This window comes from Rhincodon typus, chromosome 2, assembly GCF_021869965.1.
Source record: "Rhincodon typus isolate 14 chromosome 2, sRhiTyp1.1, whole genome shotgun sequence".
NCBI lineage: Eukaryota > Metazoa > Chordata > Chondrichthyes > Orectolobiformes > Rhincodontidae > Rhincodon > Rhincodon typus.
The window spans coordinates 16674403-16696665 of record NC_063333.1 but is presented as its reverse complement, the minus strand read 5'-3'; the positions used below and the strand labels follow the sequence as shown (position 1 = coordinate 16696665).

The 22263-nt window shown below is 42.9% G+C and overlaps 1 protein-coding gene across 1 annotated transcript in view; it reads left to right on the top strand.

Annotated features, from left to right (window-relative positions):
• The window catches only part of paxip1 (PAX interacting (with transcription-activation domain) protein 1), a 97729-nt gene that overhangs the window by 63328 nt on the left and 12138 nt on the right, over window positions 1–22263 (top strand). The window contains exons 10-14 of the mRNA XM_020516200.2: window positions 1832–1969; window positions 6675–6796; window positions 15330–15514; window positions 16979–17022; window positions 19811–19878. Coding sequence (XP_020371789.2) covers window positions 1832–1969; window positions 6675–6796; window positions 15330–15514; window positions 16979–17022; window positions 19811–19878 — 557 coding nt within the window. The remainder of the gene's footprint in view (window positions 1–1831; window positions 1970–6674; window positions 6797–15329; window positions 15515–16978; window positions 17023–19810; window positions 19879–22263) is intronic.

The window sequence follows — 22263 nt, the reverse complement described above, 5'->3', positions numbered from 1 at the left end:
CTTCTGTGACCCACCCAAGCTGAGGTGCTTCTGGGCAAAAAAGCTGCAAACACTGACAGTGTTTACCAAGGAACGCAATAAGAGTAAACATGAATGTTACGCTCCCATTTATTATCAACAGTGTTCTGTCTGATCTCATTATTTTGGGATACTTGGTAACCTTTCTGGGATGTAATTAACCTTTTCTGTTTGATCCCTGGTGAGCCTCAATCAATGCTGAAACGGAAGCACTCAAGAAAAGAACATACTTGACTCCTGACTGTGACTCATTAGTTAGTTCTGTACTCTTGAGAGAATTGATCACACCAGTTGCAATGATAGAAGGCATCCCTTCAGAATTTGAAGCAGTTGGTTTGAGTGAGTCACTCTGTACTATGAAGCGTTCTCTTGTTCCCCTTTAATTCCTTTCAGCGCATACCCTCCGATTCCACTCATTAATGTCACTGTTCTCTCGCGCTCTTTCCCCACCGCCCAATCAGTGTTATTCATCCTTTAACGACCTTTGCACAGTTTTCTTTGTCAAATAAAACATGCAGCCCTCACCTTTGCGTGAGGTGCAGATGTGATGTGTTAGTTCCATCATGCCTGAGCACTCATTAATGTTCTCTGCACATTTGAGAAAGTTTACACTGACCTTGGAGCTCAGTGAGCTCAGTTGGCTGGATGGCTGGTTTGCAGCACAGAGTGATGCCAACAGTATGGGCTCAATTCCTCTGCTGTCTGAGGTCGCTGTGAAGGCCCCATCTTCTCGTTTGCCTGAGGTGTTAAACTTGCCACCAGTTACCTCTGCAATGAGAGAGCAGCCCTGTGGTTCTCTGGGGATATGGCGACTTTACCTTTTAATACATGTACCTTTTTGAGCAGTTACTGTAAAATGTATTTTCAATTTTGAAATAGCAGTGTGGAGCTGGAAGAACACAGCAGGTCAGGCAGCATCAGAGGAGCAGGAAAGTTGACGTTTCGGATCAAGACCCTTCTTCAGTTCTGACCCGAAATGTCAACTTTCTTGCTCCTCTGATGCTGCCTGACCTGCTGTGTTCCTCCAGTTCCACACTGTGTTATCTCTGACTCTAGCATCTGCAGTACTTGCTATCTCCTTTTCACTTTTGAACCGTTTTTAACTTAAATGAATACCGATACAGCCCAGTGATTGTTATTTTGCACTGTGAACAGAAGTATTCAATAATTTTAATGAAGGAACATCAAATGGAAAATAGGAATTTGGTGCAAATAGTTTAATTAGGCCAATTAACTTAAGCAGAACTTAAAACAAGGTTGGAAAGAAGGAACAGCATATAGTCAACTACATATAGACATGAATAGGGTATGCAGTTGCTGCACGCTGTTCAATATAACATTTTCCTAACTGACGATTTATTTTCCCTTCTTTCCACCCCCTGCCCTCTGTACAAAAACAGTATTCTTTTGGGATTTCTTAGAAATTTCCTTCAGCCAAGAGGAGCCAACGATGTGCTTTAGATTGTGATATACTTCACATTGATATGCAAGTTCAGTTTGTAAATGTAAGAGTTGGGCCCATTCCTGTGCGAGTGAACCGTCTTGAGTTCCTCATCAACACCGTTGGTCTGAGATTCATCAACATGCTGACACTGAAAACCCACTTCTACCCCTCGGAGTGTGCTTTGAAATCCAAGTGCAGCATTGAGGCGCTGTGTTGAACCCTAGCTCACAGTACCCACATAATTATGATTTTTTTTTTAAATTGTCTTGTACGTCCTGTTGGCAATATTTCAATGGGATGGTTCTTGGACCATTGTTTTCTTAACGCTTCCGCCTGCTGAAAGTTTTTATGTTGTCCTTCTGTTGCTAGGCTCTGAGAGAAGGAAAGCGATGCATCACCGCTCATTGGTTGAATACCATTTTAAAGAAGAAGAAAATGATTCCACCTCATCGAGGGTTGCATTTTCCGGTTGCTTTCCCGCCAGGTGGCAAGCCCTGCTCCCAGCATGTGAGTAACCTACCACCAGGCGGTGTGCGCGGTTCGGTGACCGGGATTGCTAGAATTTCGGTGGTCTACTCCTATTTTGTCAAAGCTGTTGAACAACACTCACTTAAAAAGAAAGTGGTGCAAGTTTGGACCGAAGGGTCTGTTTCCATGCTGTACGTTTCTATGAATCTACGGTGTGTTTACATATTGGACTTTCCATGGCATGGTGATAATGTCACTGAACTGATAATCCAGACCCCAGTGGCAGATGGTGAAATCTGAGTTTGGTCAAGTGTAGGATAAAGAACTGAGCTAATGGCGACCATTGTCGATTCAATTTCACGAACCCATCTGGTTCACTAATTTAGGGAAAGAAATCCGCCACCCTCACCTGGTCTGGTCTGCGTGTGATTCCAGACTTTCAGCTATCTGGTTATTGCCCTGGATGCCAGCCTAGCCAGCGATTCCTACATTAAACATGAACAATTTTTTTTTAAAAGAACAGATCAATTTCCCAAAGGACAGTGCACCGCCAATGATGTATTTGTGAAGTGTAGTCACTTGAAATGCCATAAATATGTCAACCACTTTGTACACGGAAAACAAGAGGTGTGATAATGACCAGGGCATCTCATACTTGGTAATGCTGATTTTGAGCAGTAAATATACGAGGTAAGTATAGGCTATGACCCGAGGGAAATTTCCCTCTGCCCTTCCTTCAGTCATGCCAGGGGCCTTTTTATATTCGCTTGATCTGACCAGTTTGGCCACTGTTGGTGGTCTCATCCAAAAGATGGCTGTTTTTTTGAAAATTTTGTCAGTTCAATTAATTGTGGGTGAGAAATAGTTCCAGTTTTGTGGCTAATATTCCATGGGGTCCAGGGAGGCTCAAAATTGGCTCAGACCATCAGAGGGGCTAAGGAGTAAGTGATAGGTAGACATAGAGCCAAAGAGAGAAGAACAGTTGGACAGACAAAGGAGTGGATGACGATCACCCTAGAAGAATGAATGGCTGCTCGTGGGGACTATTTGTGGCTAACAATGGATTGTGTGTAATAGCAGGCCATGTGTGGCCTGTTGTTTGGGGGTTGGGGTAAGGGATAAGGTGCCGCAGGCCCGAAAATTGTTAAACTCGGTATTGAGTCCGGAGGGCTGCAGGCTCCCCAAGCGGAAAATGAGATGCTGTTCTTCCAGCTTGCGCTGATCTCTGCTGGAGCACTGGAGATAGAGAAATGACCGAGGAAAACTGTTGTGTTGGAGTGGCAAGCAACCGAAAACCCGGGGTCATTTTTGCAGACAGAATGTGAGGTGGTCTGTGAAGCGGTCGTTTCCCCAATGTCGAGGAGGCCACATTGTGAGCAGCGAATATTGTGCAGGTAAAATGCTGCTTCAGCTGGAAGGTGTGTTTGGGCCCTTGGATACTGAGGAGCCTGTACAACATTCTTTTTTTTGTTTGGTTTTGTCAAAATGTTTCCTGATTTTGCTCTAAGTTTTGAGCTGTGGCTCCTGGCTCCAGTCGTAGACTCTTAAACCACTAGGAATAATTTGTTGCAATCATCATCTTTTGTCCTTGATACCTACAATTCAATCAAATCAGTTTTCTTCCATCCTTCTAAAAGGCCTACATTACGCTCTTTTATATTGACTCTCCTATCCACACCCACGAATGCTTCCTTCGTGTGAAGCAGTATGAAAAAAAACTTAGGACTCCTTGCTGAATCCTAAGTTATATTGAGGGTGGGAAACAGTACGGTTTTGCCAATTTGTGGTGCAGTATAACCTACTGCACATTGTTCTTATAATCAGGTTTGTTGTTGTTAAATTCTCAAATGCCACCGTTTAGAACAATTGATGCTGTCGATGACCTTGACCATTCAGAGTAGAGATCTTTGGAAAACTTTTTTCAAAGTGGATAATAAGCCAATGCACAGCATCAGTTGCCTCATTCGGTCTCAGTGACCAAGTACCTTCTGCAGATTTTTTGTTCTGTTTGAATTTGAGTCTTAACGGCGTGGCAGCATTTAAAAAGGGGAGAAGAGCCAAGTGCTAAAGCTCTTTGAATCAACTAGCTTAATGATAAAATGTGGACTGAATAAGAACAGAAAGATTTGCATTTATCTGGCGCTTAGCATCACCACTGGACTTTGCAAAGGTCATCACGGCCAATGAAGTACTTGAGAGGTAGCGTTGTTGTCGTAATGTCGGAAACAATGTGGGACACATCAGGCTCCCTCAAACAGCACTGTGATAATGACCAACCAATTTTATTTTTGAGACTTTGGTTGAGGGATAAATATTGACCAGGATGCCAGGAATAACCTCCCTTCCCTTGTTCAGAATAGTGCAATGAGATCATCTGTGTCCACCCAAACAGGTCATAGACTTTTACAGCGCTGAAACAGACCTTTCAGTCCAACTCATCCATGCCGACCAGATATCCTAAATTAATCCTGTTGCGTTTGCCGGCATTTGGCCCATATCCCTCTTAAACCCTTCCTTTTCATGTAACCATTCAGATGCCTTTTAAATGTCGTAATTGTACCAGCCTCCACCACTTCCTCTGGCAGCTCATTCCATACACACACCACCCTCTGCGTGAAAATGTTTCCTGTTGGATCCCTTTTCAATATTTCTCCTCGCACCTTAAACCTATGCCCTCTAGTATTGGACACCCTTACCTGGAGGAAAAGACCTTGTCTATTCACCCTATCCGTGCCCCTCATGATTTTATAAACCTCTATAAGGTCACCCCTCAGTTTCCTACTCTCCCAGGGAAGATTGCCCCGGCCTATCCAGCCTGTCCTTATAGCTCAAACCCTCCAACCCTGGTGACGTCCTTGATCCTTCGTTTAATGATTCATCCAAAAGTTGACACCTTGACGGTGCAGCATACCTTGGATGCTACCCTGGATGGCAACCTGGAATTTTGTACCGAGGGTCCTGGAGTGGGATTTGATCCTGGAACCCTGTGATTCAAAATGAGAGAGCTACCAAATGAGTTCTTAGAAACACTGGCTTAGAAGCGCTAACTTGAAGTGAAACTAATATAAATGTTGCTCAAGTCTCACCAACAATTCAGGAAAATCTTCACAAAAACCATTGCATCATCGGTAACTTGCACCTAGCTCTGTAATAGTGAATTGATTTATTTTGATTTAATTTTTAACAATGGTTAATAAGGTAGATATTTGCCCCACTGTCCTCTGAAAATTATGGGTGCTGTCACTGTGTTCTGAATTTATTGTGTTATTAAACTGTTCTTGAATCCTGATTTTTATCACTGAAGATTGCTTGCATTTTACTGCCCTTTTCGACGCATTGTCAGAGGAACAGCTATTACTCAAAGACCCGCTTGACAGTTTAATATATGACAGATGGCCATAATAGAATCAAGGTGCGACAGAGCCTGTGTCTAGAATTGATTTAGTTATTTAAATTTTTTAAACTATTCATTTCATCTATTCCCTTTTGAAAGTAATTACTGTACAGAGGGATCCTGAATCAGAAGCTAATGAAACCTACAGGACCTGGTGAAGCATTACCACTGACAAGTTCAATTGGCTGAAGTAATAGCTGTCATGTTGGGAGGTTGTGTTGAACCCGAGGAAGATTGTGCTTTATGCATGGCTTATTATTCTTGCCAACGCATTCAGTGATGTCCTGAGAGACAGCGAGAGATAGTCTCATTGTTCCTCAGTTTTGGGAGTAGTTGCGGGAGCAGACAGTAATCATGTCCTGGACCAGGAGTCACCCCTATTGACCAATGGGCCAGTTTTTGCATTGCCGCTTGTATAATCTTCTCTCCATTCAGTCTGGACCCTCTCAAACTGACATAGCTCAACAAGCTTAATCACGATATCAAGGAGCTCTGTGTTTGTGGTGATCTCCTCGCTGCGGTAGGGGCTGTGAAGGCTGTAAAAGAGCTCAAGGAGCCTCCACATGCTGCTACTAAATCTGCAAAACAATATACACGTGCTGTAAGATAACTAGCTGGCCCTCTGTCACAAAACATTAGAGCTGAAGCAGGCCATTCAGCCCATTGAGTTCTCCCTGCCTTTCAGTGAGAGCGTGGCTGATCTGATGATCCAAATCTCCATTTTTCAGCCTTATCCCCTGTAACCCTTGATCCCTTTACTGATTGGTTATGTTCCGCTCAACCTTTTAAGGAGCTGGAGCATATTCAAGCTTTGGAAATCAAAACTTTGATGGAGTGTCTCAATCAATAACTAACTTCCAGGTCCTTGAGCTGCAAAATCGAATAGTGCTTGTCGAAGGTGAGGGTAGCCAAAATTAAAGCTGCTCAAAGGGTTTCTAACAGGGCCTCACCAGCTCTCCGATGCAATAACAGCTTCTAATTTTTTACTTTGGTGTGCAGTTTCACTTCACAGATTGGCAGTGACCAGGCTAATGAGTGGGATATACACAACCCAGAGGGAGGTTTACCATTGTATTGGACAGATTAAGAAATGAATCCTCAATTTGACTGGTAATTTCTCAATGCTGTACTGAAAAAACCAGGGAGGGGATTCTGTGGTGTATAGTGTCATTGTGTCTGAGGATCAGAAAGATGCTGTGTCTTAAATAAGCTGGCATCATGAAAAATATTGCCTTCCTACTTATTTGTGCAGTCTTTTTCTTCCCTTCTCTCTGCTGACCATGGATGAAAGCTGCTTTGATGGATCATGTCTGGAAAAACAAAACTGAGTTGCTTCCTGTGACTTTGCAGATGATTTCTGTCACTGGATTCATGGACAACGATCGAGCTGACTTGAAGCTGATGGGTTATTTAGCAGGGGCCAAGTACACAGGATACCTCTGTCGTAGCAACACCGTCCTCATCTGCAAAGAGTAAGTTCTAGATTGTTAATGTGAAATGGTAGTGATTGTTAGTGATGGATAGTGTTTGTCACAGCAAAAAAAAAGATGTTCGCTAGTTTAATTCTGATGTGCTGTCTGCCAAGTTTAAGTTATGGCATCCCATTGGCTTGGAATGTGTTTGGTTAAGTACTCCTTTAAAACGACGGTGAGCAGTTATATGCAGAATCCTTTTACTGAGAGTATCAAGGTCACCTGGAGTGAATTATTGCGGTTTTCATGCCTGAAGGTCTGCTACTGTTGGGAGCAATGATGGTCAACTGCTTTCTTGAGTGAAATAATTGGTAGTCAAAGGTATACTTACCGTAATTACGGTTCATCATGATTCCCTGTCTTTTTTCCAAAGACTACCTGTCATAACTCTCGAGTGTTTGTGGGCTGGAGCAGTTGAGGGAGTGGGTGAGGAGAGAGCAGGGAGTTAATGGGGGATAATTCTAAGTGGCAGTGATAGAGCTAATGAGGCAGAATGCAATGCGGTCAGAGTGCTAAAATAAAAGTGCTTTTCGCTTAAGGTTTTCATTGAATGGGTACATAACAGGATAAGGCCATTTGGCCTGTTGTACCTGTGTTAGTCATTTTGGATGACCAATTCAAATGGATCCATGCAACTTCACGTAACCTTCAGCTTTGCAAAGTTTTTCTTTCCTCCTTCAGGTATTTAACATCTTAAAAGTTGTTATTCGGTCTGTCCCTGCAACCTTTTCAGGCTGTACTTTATAGATCATAAGTCTTCCAGATCATAACCCTTTGTTTTTACCTTTCTTCATCTTGTTCCTGCTTTTTTAAAATCTATGACCTCTGCTGACCAACCTTGATATTGTAAAGAGCAGATAAGGAGGAAGTATCAATACTACTGTGTTTTTGAAAACTTCTCCATGAAATCTCCTTTAGACATTCTCTGACCTGCGTAAAGTAGGATGACCCCTACTTCCACAGTCTCTGTGTAACTGAAGTCCCACTTGCCTGGAAGTTTGGAACCTTAATAAGAAAACTTGGTATTGATGGTGGTGGTGAGCACTGTGTATTTGATTCTGATTTATGTTAGAGGTTTTGTCCATGCACCTCGTTGTTCCGAGCTTTTTGGTGGTAAAATTGATTCAGATTTTGAGCATTTTCTTTGGATCTGTGCTAGCTTGGTATGTTTTTATAATGGGCCTTGTTCTTTAGTCACTTGATACTTTGTCGAGCTCTAAACTGAGACACATTTGTTTCTTTTTGTACAGAATTTTAAAATCCAGGGAAGAGTTAGCAAGCAGAAACCTTACTCGAGGTATATGGCACACAAATGGGGCATTTCAACCCAACCAGTCCATATTAAAGCATTCTAGCTTCCACCTTTCCTTATCTGAATTTGTCATTTGTCATCTTCTGTTCCTTGCCTACTTTGTATGCTTGTCCAGTTCCTTCCAATCTGTGCTATTTATTTCAACCTTCATGTTGAATCGAGCCCCACATTCTCATCACACTTTGGGTAAAGAACTTTATTCTGTTATGACCTCAGCTAATCGTAGTATGGGGTAAGTCTGATCCCAGAGTGAAACCTGGTTTCATAGATCATGAGTTTAAATTTTGCGCTTGGGTAGTCATTGAATTTATTCATACAAGATTGGTAGTATTCTTCAACAAAAGAATGAACAAGTTTATTACAGGAGAAAAACAACCTGTTTGTATGACAGTTCAAAATGATACTAAGACAAACGGCAAAACAAAGTATAAACCATTTTTCCCAGCAACATCCTTCAGAGATCCTCAATCCCAGTGAAATGTTACTCTGGTCGTAAGTCTTCAATTTATTACTTTGCTGACCTGTTCTAGTTTTGATTGCCTGGAAATCTCTCTCCATGTCCAATGGCCTCAATTTTTGCTTAGTTTTGACAGCTTAAAAACCCTCAATGCAAACTCTTACCATAAACTCTTTCAGTTTGGAGGTTTTTAAACTGGTACTACCCCTCTGATATGACTAAACTTTTCTGTACTGAAATTTGAATCTTCTGAACTGAAATCTGATTCTGAACTGAACTCAAATCCACCAGAGACCCCTATGGGCTTTTGTGCATGTCAAAACTTCAACTTCCTCAGTGAATGTCACAGGTATCCTGTGAGCAACTTGAATAGCGTACCTTCTTTCAAAATGATTTCTTTAGTTCACTGTTCAAAATACATTTTTGACATTTTAAAACAAAGTTAACTTCACAGAACCTATTTTATCTCTACTTTGAAATCCAATTTCCAAATTATGCTAATACACAATGGTACACATTCTGAGTTCTCTACATGGTTTATTCATGACCATCCCATTCCTATGTCCGACATAAATGGATTGGTCAGATGGCCAGCTCACTGGTGGATGGAATTTAACCCTGATAAATGTGAGGAGGAACAAGACAAGGCGGTACTTAATGAATAGAAAGATACTCAGAAGCTCAAAAAAAAAGGGATCTTGGCATACTTGTCCACAGATCCCTGAAGGTGACAGGGCAGGATAATAGGATAGTTAAGAAGGCAATGAGATGCTTGCCTTTATCAGTCATGGCATAGGTTATAAGAGCAGGGAGGTCATGTTGGAGCTGTGCCGGACTTTGGTTAGACCACAGTGGAGCACTGAGTGCAGTTCTGTTCATCACCACATTATAGGAAGGATGTGATTCCACTAGAAGGGGTGCAAGTAAACCAAGCCTCCAACAGAAGAGTGAGTAACTCTTAAGGAGTGTCTTGTAACAGTGAGTTGGTGAGAGAATTCCAGAGCTTCAGTCCCAAGCAATTGCTTGTGCAGCCACAGGGGGTTCTGAAGAAGGGTCGAAACGTTGACCCTGTTTTCTCTCCACAGATGCTGCCAGACCTGCTGAGTTTTTCCAACCATTTCTGTTTCTGATTTTCAGCACCTGCAGTTTTGTGATTTTTTTTTTTTTGTTGTTTAGTTTAGTCATTAAAATCAGGGGTGTGCAAGAGGCCAGCATCTCAGGAAAGCTGAGGCCTTGAATCATTGCAAGGTTGGAGGAGGTGACAAAAGTAGGGAGCATGGAGAGATTCAGTGATTAGAAAGTTTCTTGGGCAGTATTGGTCAGTGAGCACAGGCAACTGGTGAGCAGGTCTCTGTAATTAGGAAATGGCTCATGACTGCAAGCAGAGCGAAGGGGCTTGCTGCAAATAGGACTTGCATCTCCTCTTTTCCAAATAAGGTCCACAGCTGCTCTATCCCTTGGAAGGGGGAAGAGACTTCATGATGTTGCATTTTGCATCATTGCTACAGCTACCATTCTCTGCAGCTTCAGAAAGGAATAGCATACTGTGAAGACAAGTGTGTTAGAGCAAAAACAGAACGCTTCAAGAATAGCAGATGGTTGGAAACACTTCTGCATTTACTGCTGTCGTGCAAACATGGAACATTTTGCAATGAAGGATCCCTGTCCCTTGTGTTGGAGCATCAGGGCAGGGCTTAGATACTTAATGATAAGGTGTGTTGCTGAGCAAAGAGACCTTGAAGTGTAGGTTCATAGTTCCTTGAAAGTGGAGTCCCAGGTAGTCGGGGTAGTGAAGAAGACATTTGGTACGCTTGCCTTTATTGGACAGTGCATTGAGTATAGGAGTTGGCAGGTCGTGTTGTGGCTGTACAGGACATTGGTTAGGCCACTTTTGGCATACTGTGGTCAGTTCTGGTCTCCCTCTTATAGGAAGGATGTAGGGAAGCTTGAAAGGATTCGGAAAAGACTTACAAGGATGTTGCCAGGGTTGGAGGGTCTGAGCGATAGGGATAGGCTGAGTAGAATGATTTATTTAGTTATCACATCTACTGAGTGTAGAAATACATAAGTACAGCAAAAGGTGCACAAAGTCGCCATTGACTGGCACCCACTTGGTTACAAAAACCAGAATTAAAAGATTTAACAGAGCCAAAAGGTAAGCAAGAAAAAGAAAAGTCCAGATCAGAGTCCCAAGTCCCATCTTCACAATGGTGCAGGCACTACTGCAATTGCTAGGCAGCTGTCACCACCAATGTTGCTCGAATTACTACAGAGAGGAGAGAGAAGAGAAGAAGAAGATAAAAGAAAGGAAAAGGAAAGGGAACCGGTGAGCAGAGTGGAGTGTCTTACCTTGCCGCCATCTTGCTGAGCTGGGCCTCTAAGATGCAGGCTGGGGCTGTTTTCCCTGGAGTGTTGGTGGCTGAGGGGTAACCTTACCAAGGTTCATAAAATCATGAGGGGCATGGATAAGGTAAATAGGCAAGGTCCTTTCCCCAGGGTGGGGGAGTCCAAAACCAGAGGGCGTAGTTTTAAGGTGCGAGAGAAAAGATTGAAAAGGGAGCTAAGGGGCAACGTTTTCACGCAGAGGGTGGTGCGTGTATGGAATGAGCTGCCAGAGGAGGTGGTGGAGACTGGTATAGTTACAACATTTAAAAGGCATCTGGATGGGTGCATGAATACGAAGGGTTTAGAGAGATAAGTGCCAAATGCTGGCAAATGGGACGAGATTAATGTAGAATATCTGGTCGGCATGGACGAGTTGAACTGAAGGGTCTGTTTCCATGCAGTACACCCCCATGCTATATTTTCACGGTTGTTGGTGATAATGGTGGAGGAGGGGCGGGAATAAGCCGACACATGAAGGTCATTTTTAATAGGACACCGTATATAGATGTATGTTTTGGCTAAAAAATAGGATAAGTACTGCAGCTAATTTTGCATTCAAGCTGTATGTAATGCTTAGAATTACTCCAATGACACACCAGTGCATTCTCCTTCTAAATGAAGAAGATCCTTGTTTCTAAAGATGTCAGTTGCTGTCTGCCATGGGTTGCTCGCAAGCAGAACTGCCAACTGTTCAAGACCATCTGCTGTCTCACTAATGGATAAACAACCAGCCTGGAATATTTCTTCCCAGATTGCTACTGTTGTCAATGATTTTATAGTTACCTTTTATGCTATAACTGCATACGTGCATACAACACAAGATTTCACTGAGTGACTTCAGGCTTCATTAACATTTGGTTCCGAGGTTTGTGTAGAGTTATCTTGCTGCAAATTAACAAAATGTTTTAAAACTTGCTGAAAAAGTGTCCTAGTCAAGAGAGGTACATTACGCAAGGGTCATACAGCACAGAAGTAGACCCTTGGTCCAACTTGTTTGTGCTGATCAGACTTTCCAATCTGACCTAGTTCCATTTGCCAGCATTTGACCCATATCCTTAAACCCTTCCTATTCATGTACCCATCCAGATGCCCTTTAAATGTTGTAATTGTACCCACCATCATCACTTTCTTGGGTAGCTCGTTCCATCACACACACTACCCTCTGCGTGAAAAAGTTACCCCTCAGGTCCCTTTTAAATCTTTCTCCTGTCGCATTAAAAAATCTGTCCCCTAGTCTGAAATCCCCCACCCTAGGGAAAAAACACCTGCCAATCACCTTATCTAAACCCCTCATGATTTTATAAACTGCTATAAGGTCACCCCTCAGCCTCCTACGCTCCAGTGAAAAAAGTCCCGATCTATCCGGCCTATTTTTATAACTCAAACTCTTTATTCTGGTAATATCCTGGTAAATCTTTTTCGAACCCCCTCCAATTTAATAATATCCTTCCTATAGCAGGGTGACCAGAACTGCACGCAGTACTCCAGAAGAGACCTCACTAACATCCTATACAACCTCAACATGATATCCCAACTCATATACTCAAAGGTCTGAACAATGAAGGCAAGTGTGCTAAATGCCTACTTAACCACATTGATATTTGCATCGCAGGTTGATAAAAGAAGTATGCACCTGAACCCCTAGGTCTCTCTGTTAGTCAGCACTGCCCAGTGCCCTACCATTAATTGTATAAGTCCTGCCCCTGTTTGTTTTACCAAAGTGCAATACCTCACATTTATCCAAATTAAACTCCATCTGCCACGCCTCAGCCCATTGACCCAATTGATCAAGATCTCTTTGTAGTCTTAAATAAACTTCTTCACTATTCACCATACCACCAATTTTTGTGCCATCTGCAAACTTATTAACCATGCCTCCTGTATTCTCATCCAAATAATTTATATAAATGACAAACAAAAGTGAACCCAGAACTGATCCCTGTGGAACACTGCTGGTCACAGACCTCCTGTCCAAAAGGCAACCCTCTACCACTATCCTCTGTCTCTTACCTTCAAGCTAATTTTGTATCCAGTTGGCTACCTCCCCATGGATCGATGTCCCAGAGCATTGAAAAGCTGCTGAAAAGGTAGTCAATATATCAGTGAGCATCTTTGAAAGTTTGGATTCTGGATTTTCTGCAATTTGGAACATGACAAATGCAAACTCATGATTTAAGGAAAGAAAGAGGGAGATCCTGGGGAAACTACAGACATATTAGCTTAACATCAGTCAGAGGAAAAATATAAGAATCGATAATAACAATGCGATCATTGGACAGATTAAACATGGACTTATGGAATAGAAATCACATTTGACACATCTGGAGATTTGAGAATGCAGCCAGAAGAATAGATGAGGGGTAATTGGTGTATATGAGCCTTTTCAGAAGGCTAACAATAATAAGGTCACTCACAAGACATTTGGTTAACAAAGGTAGAACACATCAGATTAAGAGGGAACATACTGGCATTGAATTGCAGACTGGTTAATGGACAGAAAACAGATGGATTAAATGCATCACATCAGGTACGTAAGCTTTGACAAGGGAATACTGCATGGATCAGTGCTCTGAACATAGTGGTTCACAATCCTTTGGATGTAGGGGTTAAATGTTATAAATCCACATTTGCAGATGACATGAAACTATGAAGTGGTAGTTCCCTTCAAGGGGATTTGAAGACGCTAACAGAGTAGGCAAAAAATTTGGCAGACAGAGTACAATGTAGGGTAATGTAAGGTTATGCACTTTGGTGGAAAAACAGAAATACCGGCTGTGGAAATGTTCTGTTGAATTTGATTGTTTAAAGGTGCACCAATCTACCAATCAAAAAAAAAAACCAAGGTTGTCTTTGTATGACAACAAGTGCATTTATACAGCAACTTTTAACAGTTAACTAGCCCATGGCAGGCATGATACAGCAGCACGATCAAAGAACATTCAACATTGCGTGAGATGGAGTGCAATCAGTGACAAGTGACCAAAAAAGTGGCCAAAGAGGTAGGTTTTACAGACTTGAACTTTGTGTCCAGGCAGCCATGTAATCAGAGTGATGGAAATCGGGACACGTCCATCAACAAGCTGACAGGTAGAATATACTGTCAGCGACTGTTGTAAGGTTACCCGTTAAAGTAATCTCTGATAATGCTGTAGCTGGTGCAAACCAATTACATGCAAGGGCAACAGTAAGAAATTCAAGTTGCCTGTTATATAGGACAATATTAGAAAAATTATTTATTTCCAAAAGCACCCAGCATGCCAATAGCTCACTGTAGTGTGGTGGACTTATTTCTGTTTCGCAAGTCTGCAAGACAGACACCAAACCAGGATATTGCCTGGGATGGAATATTACAGCTATGAAGAGGCTGGAGTATATAGAGGTGTGTTAGATAATGAGGGGCATGGACTGGGTGAATAGAAAGCAGCTGTTTTCCCCTTAGTCAAAGGGTCTCTAACAAAGGAGTATAATATAAAATGAAAGGCGGGAGATTTAGTGGGGACAAAAGAAAACCCTTCTCCACCCAGAGAGTCTGGAATGCAGTGCCTGTGAGGGTAGTGGAATCGGGAAACATCATGACCTTTAAAAAGTATTTGGATGAGCACTTGAACTGTTTTGACATTCAAGGCTTTGGGCCTAGTGTGGGAAAATGGGACCAGTGAAAGTAGTGTATTTTTGGTGGTACAGACTCGATGGGCTGAAGGGCCTCTTCTGTATTGTATATTTATATGATCTGCTTCCTGAAAATTTCTGAATCAGGCTCTTAATCATGATATTGAGGCAGTTCTCAAGTGAGGAAGTTCTCCCAGGTACTGAGCTGTAGTGTCTGGATTCGACACAGTCTTCTCGTCACCAGACCTTTCTGGTGTTTTGGCTGTGCCAGTGGTGAGGACAGCAGGTTCCTCATCCCAACGGACACTGGCGAACAAGTTGAATTTGTTTTCACTGATTGTCGGACAGCTTCACAAAAAAGAGATTGAAATCCTAAAATGATTGTTTTCACCCAAAATCTCCCCGAAACATCATTAAGCCTCATGTAATAGACACGACTGAGAATTTGTGCTCACTAAGTCTACTAGAACATAGAACTGTACAGCACAGTACAGGCCCCTCGATCCATGATGTGCTGAACTTTTACCCTAAACCTAAGGTCTATCTAACCTCCACCTCTACCTTATATTATCTCTACTGTTGCATGTTGGTGACTTGGAGACAATGTTTAAAGTTTTACATAGACCTGTTTGTGCAGGTACTGACTCAGTGTAAGTTGTGAAGTGGGAGGGTGGGGGTTGTGGTGGGGTACAGTATGGTGAGACCTCCTCTTGGTGCTTGTTTTGAAAGTGAACTGACTCTACTTTCCTGGTGGCTTGTCTTGAGAACAGACCGTGTGGATTGAAATACGAGAAGGCGAAGGAGTGGAGGATACCTTGTGTGAATGCTCAGTGGCTCTGTGACATTCTCCTGGGAAACTTCGACGCATTGCGACAGATTCAGCACAGTCGCTACACAGTGTTCAACCTCCAGGACCCTCTTGCACCCAATCCACAACTGGTTTCAAATCTTTTAGGTATCGTATGCGAGTTTTCAGGTGTAAAGTCCATATTGGGTTTTTTTAAACTGCAAAAGATGAGAGGTTTGTCTGGATCCCTCAGCCAAGCTGAAATCCCAACAAGTCACCATGTTGAATTTTCACCATCACTCATAGAACAGTACAGCAAAGGAATGGCCCTTTCGGCCCACCATGTTGTGCCAAACAAGAGGCCACGTTAAACTAATCCTGTCTGCCTGCCCATGGTCCCTATCCCTCCATTCCTTAATTATTTATGTGCTTATCTAAAAGCCACTTCAATGCCTCTGTTGTATCTGCCTCTCCAGTGGACTTACCTTGTTATTCTTCACATAGAAATCCTCATCAGTTCGTAAACTAAGCCCATGTATTGAACACTGACCAACACCCAGTGCATTTCCAGAACTTTTCGCTTTGTTCTGATTTCCATTTTCTACGGTTTTGCTGTAGCATGTGTTGACAAAGCTCAGCTTCTTAATCAAAACATTAAATTTGCTACTCCTACTTCAGACAAAATTAGTTAAACCCTAACTTCTAAAAGCATCACCAGTGCTCAAGTAGTGTGCAATGACATCTATCCTTTGTGCCAAAGCTATTCCTATATTCAAAGGTAGTTAAATATCTGTAAGATGTCGTTCTTATTTTTGAAAGGGTATTAAGTTATCCATCCTCTGTCCATTCTTCCTGTAAAAATATTAACGGAGAACAGTGTTAGTTGTATACAACAGGGCTACAATCCAAATGAAAACTGAGATTGAAAATATAATTGAATCATTGATTGGACTATTTTTCCAACAGCTTTGTGTTTCAGTATAGTACCATTGGCTTGCGCACAGTCAATTTCTATTGTCAAAAGGTAGAGGTGTGAATGTTAAGTTTAAAGAAGAATATAGAACTGTACAGCGCAGGAACAGGCCCTTCAGCCTACCAAGCCTGCATCAATTCCTAGTCCTTATTTAGACCCGCTACTTATTGCCCGTATGCAATTTCTATCTTTGCGTTCGCCTCCTATTCCTGTGCCTTAAACATTGCCAATGTGCCTTCTTCCACCATTCCACTGGCAGTGTGTTCCAGGCATCCACCACCCTCTGTGTGAAAACTTTTCCCCACACTTCTCCCTAAACATTTCACCTTGAACCTGTGCCCTCTTGTAGTTGACCTTTCCACCCTGGGAGAGGGAAAAAAAGAACCTCTGACTATCCACCCTATCCACGCCCCTCATAATTCTGTAGACCTCTATCAGGTTTCCCCCCAGCCTCTGTCTTTCCAGTGAAAACAATCCGAGTTTATCCAAACTCTCCTCATAACTAAAACCCTCCAGACAGGGCAACATCCTGGTTAACCTTCTCTGCACCCTCTCCAAAGCATCTGTGTCTTTCTGGTAGTGTGGCGACCAGAACTGCATGCAATATTTTCTACAAAAATGTAATAATTTGGTTAAATTCTTTTCATTTCTGTTTTTAGCTGCTTGGCGGATGCCACTGAAGATCTCAACAGAGCTGTTGATGGTATGATTGCATTTAATTACCCTTCATTTCAAGTGCTGACTGCATCTACATACTGTTTTTCCTTTCTCCCCCTCTCCTGATTTTTGTTCTTTTCCCCGGACTATATCTAAAAGCCATGCATATGCAGCTCTGTGGGAGATTGAGTAGTTTGCTTCAATCAAACCGAGGCAAGTTTATTATTCCAGTGCAGATGATGTACCTCGAAGTACCTTGGCAAAAGAAAGCATTTGCATTTATCGTAAGAGAATATGGTGGCATAATGATAAAAATTACGCGTGTAATCCAGAGGCCCAGACTAATGCACTGAGCGTGGGCTGAAGTCCTACCATGGCAGCTGGTGGAATTCAAATTCCGAGTATGTAGTTGTGATCTCCCTCTCTGAGGAACGATGTTGTGGGTTTTGAGGGAGTGCAAAGAAAGTTTGCCGAAACGGATTCCTGGGATGGCAGAACTGACGTATAGGGAGAGACTAAGTCGGTTAGCCTTACTACCAGCATTGGGAATATCTGGAGATATCTCATAGAAACCTAAAGCATTCTAACAGAATAGATGCCAGAAGGATGTTCCTAGTGACCAGGGAATCTAGAGGGTTCACAGCCTAAGGATCAGGGAAAAGCCTTTTCAGGCTGAGACGAGGATGAATTTCTTCACGCAGAGAGTGGTGAGCTTGTGGAGTCCTCTGACACAGGAAACTGTTGAGTCTGTTGTGCTGTCGTCAGTAACCAGCCCCACTCTGAACTTACAATGAAGAGAAGGTTGTTACTGAAAGAGCTGAAGATGGTTCAGCTGAGGACCCTGTCCTGATGACCACCTGAGGCTGAGGTGATGGATGTCCCAACAGCCACCATTGTTTCACACTCTGCTCGGTATTGCTTCAGTCAGCAGCGTGTTTCCCCCGATTCCCATTGACTCCAGTTGTTTCAGAGCTCCCTAATGCCACATGCAGCTTCCACATCAAGAGGAGTCACTCTCACCTCTTAGCCTTTTTGTCTATTTTTATACCAGGCTGTCATGGGGTCAGGAGCCAAGTGACCCTTGCGTAACCCAAACTGAGTGCCAGTGAGTAGCTTTGTGCCAAACCTATGGTGACTTTTGGCAGCATTTCTGAGGGGTTCTTGCGTTCCAAACTAATTCCCTGCTCCAATGGTGCCTATAACCAGCTTGTTTAAATTGCACTATTCCTTGATAAAATAAGACAGGATGTGGCCAGACCAGTATTTATTGCGTATAATTACCATGAAAGCAATTGAGAGTCAGCCACATTCCTGTGGATCTGGAGTCACATGTAGTCCAGATCAGATCAGTTTGGCAGATTTCCATCCCTAAATGATATTCGTGAACCAGATGGGGTTTTATCCCCCCTGATATTGCCAATGGTTTCATGATCAGCATTAGACTCTTAATTCCAGATTTTTAAAAATTGAATTCAAATTCCATCATCTGATTTGAACTCAGATCTCCAGAACATTACCTGGGTTTCTGTGTTGATAGCCTAATGGCATTATCACTATACTATCACCTCACCTATAAAGTGAGGCAACAGAAATGAAAGTAAAGACTGCAGATGTTGGAAATGTAAAAGTAAAGCAGAAAGTGCTGAAGAAAGTCAGCAGGTCGGTGGTGAGGAAAGCAAATTTAATGTTTTGAGTCAGAACAATGTGTAGTAAATTGCACTGTACATTGGGAACTTTTTAGTAAACAAGTGGACAGATTTCACTTTGAAATTCCCTCCTGGAGAGCATTGTGGGTCTACCCACAGCACATGCACTGTGGTAACTGAAGCTGCTTCTCCAGGGCAACTAAGGACAGACAATAAACGCTGGCCCAGCTAGCAATGCCCACAGCTCTCAATCTTGGAGAGCTGTTTGTAAAGTAGACCTATAGAACAGATGTTTTCATTGCAGTGGAGAGTTAGGGCCATAAATGGAAAATAGCCTGTAATAAATCTGAAAGAACAAAGAACAGTACAGCACAGGAATAGGCACTTCCGCCCTCCAAGCCTGCCCTGACGCATTTTGCCCTTCCATTACTAAAACTGTCTTCAGTTACAGGATCCGTATCCCTCAGTTCCCTTCCTACTCACGTATTCGTCCAGGTGCTGCTTTAATGCTGCTATTGTGTTAAGTTCCACCACCGCCTCTGGCAGCGCGTTCCAGGCACTCGCCACCCTTTGTGTGCCATGTAATTCTCATTCAAACCCCCCCCCCACCCAGCACGTTGAACCTTTGTGCACCTTTCCACCACCACCACCCTTGGAAATATCCTCATATTTTCCACTCTATCCATGCCATTTCAACTTCTGTCAGATCTCCCCCTCAATCTCCTGCATTCCAGTGTAAACAAACCCAGTCTATCCAACCTTTCTTCATAGCTAAAATCCCCCATATCAGGCAACATCCTGGTAAACCTTTTTCTGTACCCTTTCCAAATCATCCACATCCTTCTGGTAGTGTGGTGACCAGAACTGTACGCAATATACCTAGTATGGCCCAATTAAAGGGGTTCGGGAGAGATTTCTTTAGCCAGACCATGGTGAGAATGTGTTAACTTGCTATCTCGGGGAGTAGATGAGACCAGTTGTTTAGATCCTCTTTGAGGAAACTGGATGTGTACAAAGGGGAAAATAAATCAAAGGCACTGTCAGGGACATTGGCTATTAAATAAAGAATGATGAGACGATTTCTGTGGAACATCAACGCTGGCGTAGATTCTGTTGAGCTGAGTGATCTGTTTCATTCCTGTGTAAACCTGCTGAAGGTGTCTTGGTGGTCTGTCTTTTATCTTACAGAATGTACGTCTCCAGACTAAACAGAAACAAAATGAATATAACGTTCCACCTCCTGTAAAAAGAGCAAGGTAAGGTGACTATGACTAGGGCTTTTCTCTTTGAGTTCGAGAATTAGAAAGTTCAAGAGTCTTGACCAGAAAGTGCAACACCTAGCTATCCAGGTCTGTTTGTGACAGACAGCTGTGGTTTGGAGTCTTGGTTGCTTGTATTTTTGTCCGTGTTTGGTTTGTTTTTGTGGTTTTCCTTAACTGTCCGTTCAGTGCCTCTGAAATAGACGACAGATGTGAAACAACTTGTATTATGCAAATCTCCAAATTGTCGTCTTAAACTCCTGCTGTCCTCAACTTGAATGTTTTTTTTGGAAATTAACGGAATGCAGTTTTTTAAAATTACAATTTAACTAATCACTATGCTGCATACTGGATTGTCATAAATTTTCTTAATGTTGAATTGGTGGATACAGGCGTTGGCTTACTCTTGACTAGAATCATAAAACTAATAGAGAAGGAGACACGTCTGCCCATCAAATATGTGCCCGCTCTTCCAAGGATGATCCATTTGGCCCCACTCCCCACTCCCCAACTCCTTTCTGCAAGTTATTCGCCTTTGACATTTATCCCGTTTCCTCATTTTTGAATCTGTTTCCACCAACCTCTAGAGCAGTGCATTCCAAATCCCAAAACCTCATTTGTTAAGAAAGGTTTGCCTCTTCTTACTTTTGGTTCATTTGACAATTGCCTTTAACCCTCTGGTTCCAACCCTATATCTATTGGAAGCAGTCCCCCTTTATTAACTCTGTTCGAACCTTTCATAATATTGAGCACCTCCATCAAATCTCAACATTTCCTGCTATGTTACTGTACTACCACTTCACTCATTGTTGTAAATCTCGTCTGCATCCTGCACAAAGTCTACACGTCCTCACCAAAGAGGGATGCTTAGAACTGAACACACTGCTTCAGCTGCTCCAGTCTTATCTAAGTTGAGCAGAACTTTGTTGCTTTGGTGCCCAGGATCCTTTTTATTTAACCAAGAAACGACTAACGTCATAGTCATAGTGATGTACAGCAAAGGAACAGACCCTTCGGTCCAACTTGTCCATGCCGATCAGATATCCTAAATAAATCTAGTTCCATTTGCCAGCATTTGGTCCATGTCCCTCTGAACACTTCCTATTTCAAATACCCATCCAGTTCGCTTTTAAATGTTGCTCTTGTACTCTCCTCTACCACTTCCTCTAGCAGGTCATTCCATACACACACCAGCCTCTGCGTGAAAAAGTTGCCCCTTAGGTCCCTTTTAAATCTTTCTCCTCTCACTTAACCTACACCCTCTAGTTTTGGACTCCCCCACCCTGGGGAAAAGATCATGTTTATTTACCCTATCCACATCCCTCATGATTTTATAAACCTCCGTAAGGTCACCCCTCAGCCTCTAACACTCCAGGGAAAGTAGTCCCAGTCTATACAGCCTCTTCCCATAACTCAAACCCTCCAACCCTGGCAACACCTTTGCAAATCTTTTCTGAACCATATCAAGTTTCACAACATCTTTCCTATAGCAGGGAAACCAAAATTGCGTGCAGTATTCCAATAGTTGCCTAACCAATGTCCTATACAGCTGCAACATGACCTCCCAACTCCTATACTCAATGCACTTACCAATAAAGGCAAGCATACCAAACGCCTTCTTCACTATCCTCTCTACCTGCGACTCCATTTCAAGGAACTATGAATCTGCACTCCAAGATCTCTTTGTTCAGCAACACTTTCCAGGACCTAACCATTAAGTATATAAGTCCCAGATAACAAGGTGCAGAGCTGGATGAACACAGCAGGCCAAGCAGCATCAGAGGAGCAGGAAGGCTGACGTTTCGGGCCTAGACCCTTCTTCAGAAATGGGGGAGGGGAAGGGGATTCTGAAATGAATAGGGAGAGAGGGGGAGGCGGATAGAAGATGGATAGAGGAGAAGATAGGTGGAGAGGAGACAGAGAGGTCAAAGAGGCGGGGATGGAGCCAGTAAAGGTGAGTGTAGGTGGGGAGTTAGGGAGGGGATAGGTCAGTCCAGGGAGGACGGACAGGTCAAGTGGGCGGGATGAGGTTAGTAGGTAGGAGATGGGGGTGCGGCTTGAGGTGGGAGGAAGAACAGGTTAGGGAGGCGGGGACGAGCTGGGCTGGTTTTGTGATGGGGTAGGGGGAGGGGAGATTTTGAAGCTTGTGAAGTCCACATTGATACCATTGGGCTGCAGGGTTCCCAAGCGGAATATGATTGCTGTTCCTGCAACCTTCGGGTAGCATCGTTGTGGCACTGCAGGAGGCCCAGGATACCTGCCAATTTGAGATTTGTACACAAATATGCTGATATCTGTCTTTTCTTTAAATCCACTTTAACATTCCTGCTGTTTAACTCATATCATTGCTCCTCATTCCAGCCAGGATTTATCATCTCCCTT